The 14,253-nt window shown below is 37.6% G+C and overlaps 1 protein-coding gene across 2 annotated transcripts in view; it reads left to right on the forward strand.

The window, feature by feature from the left end:
• Window positions 1–14,253, forward strand: part of pdzrn3b (PDZ domain containing RING finger 3b) — a 104,422-nt gene that overhangs the window by 1,636 nt on the left and 88,533 nt on the right. The window contains exons 2-3 of one of the 2 annotated variants that reach the window (XM_077573841.1): window positions 6,157–6,243; window positions 8,359–8,466. In XM_077573841.1, the coding sequence (XP_077429967.1) occupies window positions 6,157–6,243; window positions 8,359–8,466 (195 nt within the window). The remainder of the gene's footprint in view (window positions 1–6,156; window positions 6,244–8,358; window positions 8,467–14,253) is intronic. The other variant, XM_077573842.1, reaches the window with a different exon arrangement.

Here is a 14,253-nt window from a genome sequence, read left to right on the forward strand (position 1 = left end):
ATTTATTTATTGTTAATGCTTATGGTTTTATTTATACAGTATTTTCATACAGTATATTTGCATATAATCTTGGGTAATTAACCATAAAAAAAATCACTTTTACCAAAAATAATGTTTCAGTTTAGGACTTGATTTGTGCCAACTGTCACATTAAAAAGTATAACATTTTAAGTCAGAGGTCTAAGAAGAATCCAAAGTCTGAAATACATTGCAATAGCATTTAGTTACTCTGATATGTCATATGTCTACATAATAGTATATGAACTTGTTTTATTCTATTCCGAAAACCCAAATTTCTAAAAGTTTGAAATTTCATGATTTTTTTTAAATTTTAGTATGAGAAAAAGCATTTTCTTCAATAAATCTCACATATAGGGGTGTAGATAAAACACTCATTTATTACATTAATCTACATAAATTGTACAAAAAAATAACTGTTTAAAAAAAACACAACAAAAACATACAATAGCTGTACATGACAGAGTTGACAAAAACTAAGGGTGTGGACAAAAAACATAAAAAAAATATATATATATATTAACAGGCATAGGCGGCCACTGGCAATAGATGAACTGTGATGAGTCTTATATACTGAACATAAATGTAAAAGTATACATATTGTAAATGTAATAATTTACAACTATTAAAATGTTTTTAAAAAACTTATACAATTTAACCACTTGTTCCTCTCCTCCTTATCAGCTACCCGTACTTCCCCTTCCTTTACTTTTATGTTCCACTCCCCTCCTTCACTCCTCCACACCTTCCCCACTCTTCCTTAATCTGTGACCAAGATGTTGACATTCTATGACGTCACATCAGGATCTACACTGAAAATTCTCTCATTCTTGACTGGAGTGGTGTTACATTTTCCAATAGTTTTATGATTATGTCTTCACCTGGACAGTAAACAAACATCCCTTCTGCTAACGTTGCTGTTGGACCATGGAGATGTAGAAACTCCACTTTCACGTCTTGGTGTTCAGTATGCACAGCAATGGTCTTGGCGAGCCACCAGTGGTCATCACACTGCTGCTAGACAATCAGCATTATTCAGGTTGCTAACAGTGGTTACTTTCATTGTTCAGAGACTCGTCATTCATTGTCTGTTACTATAACCCTGAAATAATATTTTAATCCTTTATTATGTCCATAGAATATCATGTTTTCACATTTAGAGGTTAAATGTGGTATTGTCAACTAAAAACTGACAGAGTTGACGTCCGACAGAGTTGACAAAATGGAGTGTCAGTGTATATTTTCACCAAAACATATATTGTACACTGTAGCTAGCTTGATTTTACCCAATTGTGAGCTGTCCCAATGACTTCACTAAAAAGTCTTAATTCAATTCAGTGCTGCTTAAAAAAAATAAATAAATAAAGAGAAGACAGGATTGACATGTTCAGCTGAGACTGTAATTAATATAAACATTGTTTATCTCAAATATTATTATTATTATTTTAAACTTGCCAGAGAATCGAGAGAAACTTCTTGCAGAGGACAGGTTGAATAAGAGACCTCCTAACTGCAGACCAGACAAGCAAACAAATTGAAATTCACATTACAAAAAAAAGAGAGTTAAAAATACATTTTAACATTTTAAGCATGTACATTTTGATCAATTTATTATCTTTAATATAAATTAGACTTTTTTTTTTTTTTAAATGTATGACATGTTTTGTTACAACTCTCAGGAATCATATTGAGAAACAATTGTTCTTCTTTGCCGTGTTATTCCAAGGGAGACTGACGACCTCAATGACATCTTTTATGTTCCCAAATAAGTTTGTCCAACCACCCATTCATCTCCCTTTTTACTTGAGGTTTTTATTTATGCAGTATGGGTGTAGACGCCGCTGATGTGTTCTAGCCGTCCAGTAAATTGAACATCAGATGCACTGATGTAAGGCATGGATGAAATTGCTCACGGTGGTATAAGACAACTTGCCGGGTAGCAAAGCTGCTCATTATCCTTTCTTTGACAGCATGTCACAGTCCCACTGAGATATACATTCATCGCATCATTCCCAGTGTAGTCCTCTGTTCTGGCAGGCCTTGAACAAGCATAAAAGAAACGGCAAATGTTTCTGGAAGTGAGACACAAAAGAGACATGCGATTTCTTTTTTTTTCTCCTTCTAAATTGTTTTTTATAAACGTTGTTTTTTAGTAAAGCTGAGACCAGTCTCAGAACACAATGTTGTTTTTGTGATGTCACTGATCAGGATGAAGTATCGATCGATTATAGTGAATGGTAAATGGACTGAGTTTGTGTTGTGCTTTCTACACCACATTCACCCATTCATATACCAGTGGTCGAGTGCCGCCATTCAGGGTCCCACTGATACCAAGTTAGGGTTCAGTGTTTTGCTCAGAGACACTTCGATATGGTTACCACAACCTCTGGTTTAGGAGACGACCACTCTACCACCAGGGTTGGGAGGGTTACTTTTAAAATGTATTCCGTTACAATTACAAGTTACCTGCTAAAAAATGTAGTTAGTAACGTAATCCAAGTACCATAATATTAATGTAATGTAACTTGATTACTTTGGATTACTTTTGGATTACTCCAATAGTATGCTCATGATAATATAACAGAGACAAGATAAAAATAAATATCACCACAATATATATTCTATACAATGTGCCCCTGCTATTTGTGGGGGTGATAGGGACTCGGGCAGCCTACAAACTGCAAAAATCCTTGTGTAATTAAAAAAGCATGTAGGCTATAGATTGATTGATTGATTGATTGATTGATGTCCATATGCTGTTTTTGAACTGTCACTGAAAGCATAGATAGATAGATAGATAGATAGATAGATAGATAGATAGATAGTTAGATAGATAGATAGATAGATAGATAGATAGATAGATAGATAGATAGATAGATAGATAGATAGATAGATAGATAGATAGATAGATAGATAGATAGATAGTCATCCAATGAGAATGACAATGTGTGACATCAACTGCAAAAATAACTTTTATCCCAGTCACAAGTTTCGCTGTATATATGTTGTGTATGATGTTTAAATAGTGAATTGGTGGGAGAAAGATTTTTTTGGAAAGTGTAACTCACATTATGGTTGTAGGCTAGCGGGCAGGCTAGCAAGAAGCTACAGCGCGTAGCATGCCGCTGGACTATCAGCTCAAACTTTCGCTCCGAGTAAATTCCAGTGAATACCGATCGCCATTTCCTCCTCCCGGCCGTGAAGCTTTTTCGAATTGCCCGCGTGTGGAGTACACGACTAGTCAAGTCATTTGTCCCCACCTCCCCGACATGTAGCAACGGTCCCAATTGCGCGGGCGTGCTCTCTCTCTCTTATCGTAGAAATTGTAATCCTCGATGTAATCCCCATTTTTAATAAATGTACCTGTAATCTGATTACACGTAAGGGAATATAGTTTAAAATAAAAATTGTAACGGCGGTACATGTATTCTGTTACAAGCCTGTCTACCTCTGAGCCACATGTGATTGTTTTAGTGTTTTACCTGTATTAATAGGACTATTAATATTAGTAGTATTCAAAATGTAAGTGGTGTGGGTGCAGATAAGCGGAGGTGTGTTGTGCGTGTTGCTCTATGTTTTCAAGGGAGGGTGATTATATAGCCAGATCTGCCACGGTCACCCTTAGTGTTTGCACAATATGGTTCAGTAGTCTCTTTTTCTTTTTGTATCACCCTTTTTCCAGTTGACCTATTACAGAGTCCCCCAAAACTAAGTAGCAGCAGCAAACTGCATTACGGGGCAGTATGTTTTATGTGCTTTTTTCCCCTATAACGAATTAAGATCAGACTATTTTTAAAATGTGGTAAAAAGTTAGACTACACTGCACCATATTTGGTATGCTCTTCCTTTTCTACTGGCTTCATGTATTAAATGATTTAGTCAAAAGGTTGGGGGATGGAACTATAAAGCATGTGCAGATCATCTTAGTCTGGTCCAAATTAGCCATGTGTTAGTCAGAGTATGAAATAATTTTTGCCAGACTGTTTACGTGTACAGTATGACAAAGGTTTCAGTTGGACTGAACCATGAAAACATTTTTACATTTTGTAAATCTGTTCAAATTGGCCTGGATGGTCACTGGCTTAACGTAACAGTTGTTCTGCCGTGTGTTTAAATTCAGTTACCCGCACCTCCCTAATCCCCACTTGCCTGCATTCAGACCTTAAGATAGCATTTCCTTTGACTATACGTCACGTCTTTGTTGCGTACCCGCTGCATGCATTTGAAAACTGTACAAGTCCAAAGTCTACGTGCTTTCAACCATGCTGTGGTCAGCGAATTGCTCCGCTCTTGAGTCTTGAGCACAGTATGAAACACTCACATTGGTCAACCAAATTGCACTTGAGGGGTCAAGCCTGTGCAGTCATTAATCATTAGAAGAAGATTTAAAAACTTCACAGTACAGTAGATTACTTCCATGTGCCACCAATGTGACACCAAATTGCTTAAGTGTCTTCCATGTTGTCTTGCACAATTCTTGAATTGTGTGAAAGACGTTTTTGTGTTGCAGTATAATAAGTCTTTTGCAATGGTTGCAAGGCAGACAGAATTTGGATGAAGTCTGGAAAGCGTAGCTATTGCTCTCTATTGTTATGCCAAGTCATCAGTGAGAAAGGGTCTCACTGGCAGGACTTTTATTTTTACCACCTGGACATACCTGATGCTTTAGGAAATGTGCAACCTCCTGAAGAGATTCTTCTCATTTAGGGATGCAAGCTTTGTGAAAGTGTTTGCAGATGTGTGAGAAAATGCCCCTTAATTACTCTGAGTTTATTCTAATGTCTAATCTCCGACTAAACATTAAAAACACCTACAAAATCCATCCAATTTGTTTCAGGGCTTTTGGCAGATTGTCATAGCTCAGTTGCACATAAGGGTTCTTATTATATTTTTTGAAATTGTCGTCTTGGCTTCTTCACTTTTTGCTGACGTGCCTTGCTGATGTGAAAGCATGTGTTGCTAATGGTGGCCTGACACAATGCAGGGCTGCAAATTCCTCAACGGCCTGGCATGCACTTTTTTTTTAGTCTGTGGCAGTCCGGATGCTATACATGCCGATAATGTCTATATTTAGTCAGTGGAACATGTATGAAGTGTTAGCTTGGAAACAACCCAGGCAGCTTCTCTCTAAAGATCACCTTATTAACTCTTAGTACTCAATTATCCAATAATGTCTGGTTTTATCAAACATTAAGTGACGTCCACATTCAGATGTTAAAATTAAATCAGAATTCATTCTCAGTAATTGTCAGATTGGAAAGCTACAATTGATAACATATTGTAAACAATAGTTTTCCGCTTGGGCCATTTTTGTTGTTTTTATCTTTTGTGGCAGTGCCAGTTACTTTTGGGGCCTTGTCAGACCACCAACCAAGAAGATGAGATATTGTCCCCTCAATGATCATAAAACATGGCAGTCAGATTTTTCCCCCGTGTTCCATTTCTTTTCAGGGTGTCTGTTGATCCTTAAAATGTCTGAAAAGGTCTTAGAAGACGGTCTATAGGCCGACTGTTTGGACATGATCACCTTGATACTTTGTCAATGAAATGCTTTATGTAGAGTATGACGTTATAATATGGCTAATTGGGGCTTCACTTCAAATTTAACCTTCAATATTCTTGACTATGAGTACCCTGCCTGGGATCAGATTTAGATTTCAGCCTGTAAAGACAAATTCCTTTTGTGCTTTTACATCCTTAGCCAATAAATCAGATTCTGATGTTTTTTCCAAAGAGGGACAATGAATAGAGATCTCGATCTAGCGTACTTTCTATTCTTCGTTTTTGGTAATTGTAGTCAATTTAATGTTGACTTTCCTTATTGTACTTACTAGCCAGGACACAGACATGCAAACCACTTTCCTATGTAGTAGTAAGTTCCATTTCAAGTTCCATGGTCATATTTGACCTCTTTGTCTTTTGTAATGGCATAGCAGGAAAACATAAAACTAAACAAAAACAAAAAAAAACACACACAACACTTTTGTGGATTTAACCTTTCCAAATGCAAACTGAACTGAAGTCCCAGATTATAATATTGTTCTACTACTGTAACTCATCTGTAGATGTATTCTAAAAATGAATGTGAGTCAATGCTGGACTATTCACAATGCTGCGTGTCTCTCTATATGCCCGCAGGAAAGAGATGCTAAAAGTGTGGCAGTTGTCCTTCTACGTGAGGGCGGATCTCTTGGGTTTAACATCATGGGAGGAAAGCCATGTGCGGTAGGTTAAAAGCAGACCATCTTCGGAGATTTCATCTCCCCGCTAGTGATCAGACAAGTGTCATATACCAACTCAGGAATGTAAAGCACACACTTACAGCACCACAATCCTTCCCTGAAAGACTGAGTTTAGATGGTCCAGTATATTTTCTGTCTGTGGATGAACGGGACTGCAATTACGATTACATTTCATTGTGGTTATATTCATTTTGGTTGTGGTTTTGGCACATTACAGATAAAAAAAAATACTATAATTACTTTTATGAGCGTTAAATATGGGGTCATGTCTGTGACCTGACTTGTGTCTCTAATTGAGGAAATTTGGGTGGTGAGGTAATCACCAAAGGTTGTTTCGTCTGGCTTTTACTTTCCCAAGCTGTTATGTAGGTATTCTAATCCAAGTCTGAATTTGAATATAATGCCACACACTAAGTTGAAATAAAACCTGTAAACAAGGAGAGTGTTCTTGTTGCCGTGGAGGTAAAAGGGAGCTATCGGTATCTGTTTCATTCAGACTGCACTCAAGTCTTAACAAGTTTTCCACAGCCACAGTGACGCCATTCTCTGTAGCAACTTCGATTCTGACATTGAAACTTTTTATGGCAGGAAACTATAAAGAAATCGAAGTATACACGTCTCAGTATTGCCAACGCTGCTTGCTTGCTGTCATGCAAGGCCCACGCTCATGAAAGAACTGACATTATACATGGCCTTTGCTTTTCTACTAACCTCAAAAACCAACAGTCTGTGGAAGAGGCTATTAATTAAGATCGGGAGAGCTAATGTCCATTTAGCTTCTGACATACGTTTTTCATGTGGTTGTCCTTTAGGAATGGCTGCTACCAGCAATCGGCTGCCAGATTTTGTGGTCTCCACTAGACCTTGTTTGTCTACAAATGTCAAGGGTTAGTCGTAGGGCAAAGAGCGGGGGTCTTGGAGAATTATTTGCAGTAAAGCTGTGTCAAAACTGCTACTGTATGCTGTCTTTGAAAAAGGAAGGAAGCGGATCCAAAATTGTTAGTTGTAATTTAAAATGTTTAATTAATTTGATCATTTACACTGTACTTGCACTGTTTTGCAAAATGCCTTTAAATTTGTTCAAGTCAGTCCTACTCGAGTGGTGACCAGAGCAGACTGGCTTATGTCCAGGCAGGTTCAAATCAAGTGTTAAAATAATAAAAACACATATTTTATTAATTTAACTCCACCCCTAACACCAATATCTCATTGCCCACGCGGTTAATGTACAACTGAGGGCATAAATAAGATTTGTAGTTAAAAAACTGAAAAAAATGCATTCTTTCTGAGTTTTCTCATGTGTGTCATGTTGTGCCGATAATCATGCCTAATCATGCCGCAGCGTGGATGTGTTATTTCAAAAACTTAAATGCATGGCTAATTAACTAATTTGCCTTAAAAACGTATAAAAACGTCCTATTTTAAATATTGCCATTTATACGTTTTTTAATGTTTTTTATCCTAGAGCATACAAAAGGCTTAGATGCAGCCTCTGACCTGAAGAGGTTATTACAAAAACGGTCAGCAGGTGGCAGCAGAGTATAAGAGATCAACCAGGGCCATGTTGCAACAAACTCTTTTCCCCAGTGTTTTAAACAGATTTGTGAAAAATTATGAAACTTATCTATATTCTAATGCCAATTGTTGTAAAAAGGAAACTGATGAAAAAAGAAACTCTTATCATCCTTTTGGTATGTTCCATGTTTTTATAGCAATAGAACACACTATTCTGTGGGCTATGCAAAATCTGTCAAAATCCAGTAAAATAGCCGGGAGCGAAGGGGGTTGCTTCAGTGAAAATGGCTGGGAGTCAATGAGTTAAAGGATTTATGCTTCCTTTCTTATTATTTGTAACTTTCATTTATTCATTCAGAAATTGTATTTTTAACAATAATCTACTAGTAATTTAAATCGTAATTTGTGTCTAGTAGTCTTTGCAAATGAGATTGTTTGATGTGGGCCTATTTCAATGCTTGCACAGTAGGTTTAATGGTATCTTCCTATCAACCTCCTAAAACATAGCTTAGCCTACCAGCAGTAAATTTGACACTTTCTACATGTCAACTTTTGAGTGTGATGTGTGTACTTTCGTCCATAGGATGATAATGACAGCACTTCGAATGAGGGGATTTTTGTGTCCAAAATCACTGAGAGTGGACCAGCCGACAAGGAGGACGGTCTTCAAATCCACGACCGGATTATTGAGGTATGTGACTCGCGGTCCAGTCATGCAAAGGGGGAAATTTTGAAATGATATTGCAGATGGGAAGTTGGATGATGTATCATGGCTATCAACACACACGGAATATTTATGTCTCAGCGACTGCACAAATCACCTCCAGATGACAACATGACACCTCAAATCAGCATTTTGGGATTTAGCTGTAACCAAGAATATGAGTCCAGTGTGCGATGGCAAAATGTTGCAACATTGAGTTCTTTAGTTCAACACTCGAACCATTGTGAAGTGAGACTTCATTGCTGCTGAAGATTAACCTAAGGCAAAACCAGAGGTGGGTAGTAATGCGCCACATTTACTCTCTTAAATTTGTACCTTTTGAAGTAAGTTGCTCTTGCCAGATGAGTTTTATTTGCCTTAAAAGTGAAGTTAACCCAAAAATTGTCTTTACAATAATATGTTGTGTGTTCCCCCACTAGTCTAAACACAACATTCTGAATATATTGTGTTTGTGGAATATGAGTTAAGCAGCAAAATCCACCCGTTTTTATCTATCTCAGTCGGTGGCCATTTTTTCACTTGCTGTCAGTTTAAGATGACATCACAGTTGCATATGGTTCAGGTAATGACCAATCACAGCTCACCTGTTTTCTGAAGCTGAGCCGTAATTGGTCATTACTTGAGCAACTGGGATGTAATGGTCAGTCAACAGCAAGTGACAAATTGGCCACCGCCTGAGGTTGATATTAATGGGTGGATTTTGCTGCTTAAAACTCATATTCCACATACATAATATTAATCGGAATGCTGTGTGTAGGCTATGGGGCATAGAATATATTTTGAAGAAAATTTAGGATGTTGATTTCCCCTTTAATTTATGTTATTTTATAAAGATTTCTTTATAGTTTTAGTTGATGTGATATTGTTTGCCAATATCTAAATTTGCTTGTTCCTATTGTATATTTTTATCAATTAGGCACTCATGCACTGATTTAGAAAATTAATACATTAGAAGTTGCTCACTATTTAGTACTAGTAATATTTTCAATGGATACTTACTAAATAATTAAATTAGCCGAATTATTAAGTAATTATTGGGAGGACAGCGGGGCTACCTTTTACTTTCACTCGTGTCACATTTTAAAATAACAGTGCTCTTGAGGGTAAATTGGTTTGTTGGCTACTCGAACCACTTCTGGGCACAACGAGTTGACTCAGTGAGAAAGAGAACAGCGTCATCCCTCTTACTGCATTTATGCTTTTGAAAGATTGACATAACAGGATCCTCCTTGCTTTTGAACAAAATCTTGTGTGAAAAGGCCCGCTATCCCTAAGGTCAACTCGTGGGATGTGTTCAAAAACTGTACTTCACAAAGGTGGCTTTTATAGAAGAGTTGTCAGTCAGAATCTTACACAATGCCAATCCTAAACAAAGAAGTTTCTGTAGATTACAAGTGTGGATTACCGCACGCCGCAGGATGACAAATATGGTTTGTCGCACACTTGACTGTCAAACCTCAATCAAATTGCCACAAGCTTTTTGACCAATGCTCTTCTAACAAAGATGTTTGTGGCTAAATGTTTAGAAGGAAATACTCCCCTCTCTGTCATTCCTGTGCTTGAAAGCTACATGCTGACATGGAGGTCGCAGGACTCAAATCATCGGGCAGAGAATGTTACGTTTTCTAGGGTGTTGTTGGACATAACTGATGTTAAATTCTGTCCGCTGTGCAATTAAATTGAAGTTTGCGTGACACTGAGGCTTGTTTGCTTCGTGCTTAAATACATTGTGCATTTGCTTGGTTGGGTGTGAGAGCAAGTAAACAAGCCAACATTTTCGGTTGTTGGTTGCTTCTGGTGGAAAATCTTGAAAATAATATTCTTTACCAACTTTATGAAAAGCATTACAATTTAAATGTGTTCTTTTGCTTTAACTCAATGTGGAGGAAAGTCTTCGTAAAGAAGAGAAAATATGAAGGTAAAATACCTGAGCCTGAGGATGTGGCAAAGTGTCACCTCTTTGAGAGGCTAAGGACAACGTCGTTAGCGTTTGTCTCCTCCCGTCAGGGGTCACCACAGCGAACCGCTTGCATGATTCATTTGGCACAGTTTTCCCGCCAGCTGCTCTCCCTGAGGGAGTGCCATTTGTCCTGCAATGGTGGCAGGTTACTGCAAGGCAGCAGCATGTACTGCAAGCGACTATAACGAATGATTCCGTCATCAAAATGCTGAAGTTTAAACACTTCAGTTGAGGGTTGTTGTTCCACATTATAGCTTTTTTTTCTCTCCCATGGGTAACCTGATAATAGTGCCGGATCATATTTCGAGTGCTCCCTTTTTGTTGGCTGGCTTGAGGAAGACTTGTACTTTTAAATTTCACTTCAAACACGCAAGTCATCGTGACAAGCTTGCAATTGTACTGGTTGCACGTTTGACCTCAGGTGAACTCTGCTTTGCTATTTCAGCTTTATTGAAGACACTGAAACCATTTTGCCCAAAGCAGCTGCATGTTCATATGTTGAAAACATCTCTTTGTGGCCCTGTTGTATTTTGTATACGGTATACCGGTAGGTTTTCTTTTATGCTTTCTCTTCACAGTAATTAACATAACCTGTGTGTCTAGAGATAAAACAATGTATTAAGTATCACGTAAAACAAGAAGAATCAGCCAGGCAGAAACTACGGCACTTAGAAGTGTTAATTCCAGTAAGTCAATATGGACGTGACATGTACATGATCAGAAACGGCTCGTACTTCTTCTATAGGCTCGGGTGCGATAGCAGATGGCTTTCCTCGAACAGTGCTGCTATAAATCAGCACACGAATGCGCCCTTGTTCAGTTATGTTCACATTTTTTTTCTAGAGACCCTCACAACCTGAAAAATATTAGCTGTGAGGTTGTGTTTTTTTGTTTTAACTTTGGTTAATTGTTTGTCAGATAAAATAAGGCTTTTAATAGTAAGTATTGCATTCATGTTTTACATTGAAATCAGCATAATGCTAATGGCTTATTTAACCACCCAATTGTTGTCTGTTTACTGTGCATCACTTAGACAAGGCAAATTACTCAGCCAAATTAAGCCTTAATTGTCAGTCACCTCTTTGATGGATATTCACATTTGTTGGTATTTGGTTTATTAAAATAAGTGCAGTTGAGAGACCAATTTGATATTCTCTTAACTGTGAAGGTAAGTTTGACTTTGTACTGCTTTGCATATTCACAGACATTGTAAATGGGGGCCAATGTACAGTGCATCGTTTTAGTACCCAAAACATACAACTTTGCAGGTTTTCAAGTCTTTGTAGCCTCTACTTTAGTCCACATAAGCATGATATAACTTGGAACTTGCAACATGTAATGATGGTTACGAAAGAAAGCGAAATATAGTCTTTATTTTTATTTTTCTTATCAAACATATGTTGTGTAAGTCCTGGAAGAATACAACTTTTGAAACTCGACTTTTTGAATCATATGGAACTTGTTGGTATTGCAAGTTAGGATGCAATTTCCAACTCTAGAAAAGAAAATGTTTGCATCTTTAATTACCGTATGCAGAATACACATTAAAAAGTCAAAATTGAAAGTGGAGCTTAATGTTTTCATAAGAAAGCTATTTTGTTGTCATTAAAATGGCCTTTGAATTTTTTTGCAAACATAAAATGAGCAATGTGTGTTTGTGCCTGAGCTCCTCATGATGGAGAAGATTTTAATGCGGCAAAGCGTTTGAAAGAGTGTGAACATAAGAAGAGAATGGTGACACCCTGGACAGCCATTGTAAATGTCACCTTGTAAATCCTCAGCAAACATTCTTGGGTCGCAAAGGGCAAACAGCAACAAGCACTTTAAAATAAACTGACATAGGGAAATGCCAATTCTAATATGGCCGGTGTAGGACTTTATGTGTGTGTGTATGTCTTTTAGAGGAGAAGGAGTGGGCTAGCCAGCAGGAATGTGTTCCAGCTACAACAATATTTATATAAATGTATACACTTCTGAACTGCTTAGTGCAGAATGGAAGGGCATAAATTCCACAAAAGAACCTTTTCATTCAGTCGCAACAAGGCCATTAGGCCAATGACCATGTTGAAGTGTCCTTGAGCAAGACACTGAACCCCGATTTTCTCCCAATGGACCTGGCAGCACCCGGCGTGGCAGCAGCCAACCTCTGGTGTGTGAATGGGTGAATGTGAGGCTATGTCAAGCGCTTTGCGCACAATAGCTGAAAAAAAAGCGCTATATAAATATAAATAGCAGTCCTCTCTCTAGCTAAATCAGCTAAACTATAGAATATGACATCATGATTTGACATAACATTTGGGGTTACTTGTATATTTTACAATGAAAGAAAATGCTTAGGCCTGGTACGTAACACAATGTTATAAAAAGTAAAATAGTCAGGCATTACCTCGCGTTAGAAGATAAATGATGTCTATTATAGACTCCAATTTTTAAACAGCCCACAGCTGCACTTTCTTACTTGTCACTTGTGTTCTGAGTTCCGAGCTTACTCACCGTGAGCCACTAAACACCCCAAACCTTCCTGCATTTCCTTAAGTATCAAGTCACCATACAGGAGACAGCTTTTAAAGCCAGCCAGCCAGCCAGCACTTAGCAGATATTGACAGAAATGTAAATTGAGCTTTGTCTCAGGCACACAGGCACCCTATGGCTTTATTTTTCATTTGTTTTAGTTGTTCAAGGGTTAAGTTATGGTGAGTTTGTGGAGATGTTGGAAACTAAATGCCACGTTAGAAGCTTCACTAATTTTCTTTTGGACATTACGGACATTTTTCCCCATCTTTAATGACAAATTGCTTAATTCCTTTACAACTGACTCCAATATTTTGGATCTGATAAAAAACAGAACATTTTTAAATTTAAATTAATTTTCATCTTATCCTCTAACTAAACAGTTCCGGAAAATGCCTTTTTTGTTGAAGCACTGATTGTTGAATTGTATGATGTTGAGTTGATGGTTTTAACTGGTGGGAGGATCGATTATACGGCACATCTAGATAGGGCTGGGTATCGATTCTAATTTAATCACTCGATTTGATTTCGATTCAGGAGTTCAGTTTGATTCGATTTCAATGTTTTATCAATTTGATTCGTTTTTACTTCACTTCAATCCGATATTGATTGATAAAAACTCCATAAACATTGCCTTCCAAATTAAATAATAATTTGGATGATGCCAACACTTCTGGCTCATGATTGGATCCTAACTAACCAATCACAATCGCAAGTTGATTTACATGATGTTCATATTAAAAATATTACATATGAGCTTGTTAAGTTTATAACCCGTTAAAGGATCTTTGTGCAGCTTGTCACTTTTTTACTCACGACTGCCACCTCTGGCCCAAAGCGTCACTGCAGCATCTGTGTCATGCTCGTTGGTGCGCGTGCGAGTATGTGCACAATCTTAAAGCGACAGCCACAATTGACAAACGCAGACATGACTTCAAAAGAGGTAAGAAAAACTCTGCCCCTAACCTCCCCAAAAAAACTGTGGCGTGTGCAGGATCCGCACACTGTACTATAAGGGGAAAATAAAAGCTGGTAAGTGCAGTCAAAGTAAAACGTTCAGTTGCCCTTCGTACTCATCTGGGCATTGGTGGAGCATGCATGATGTAGAAAAAGCTTTAGCATTACCTTTTTAATGCACCTTTAAGGCCATACTATTCTGGCGTCCACTAGAAAAAATAAAAACATGAGATAACACACACAAAAAAAAATCCAATGTTGTTCTTTTGTGGGAAAAGAGTCTAAATCAGTAAAATGTAAATGTAAGAACATATTTTAAAATCCAT

The sequence above is a fragment of the Vanacampus margaritifer genome, chromosome 8, assembly GCF_051991255.1.
Source record: "Vanacampus margaritifer isolate UIUO_Vmar chromosome 8, RoL_Vmar_1.0, whole genome shotgun sequence".
Classification (NCBI taxonomy): domain Eukaryota; kingdom Metazoa; phylum Chordata; class Actinopteri; order Syngnathiformes; family Syngnathidae; genus Vanacampus; species Vanacampus margaritifer.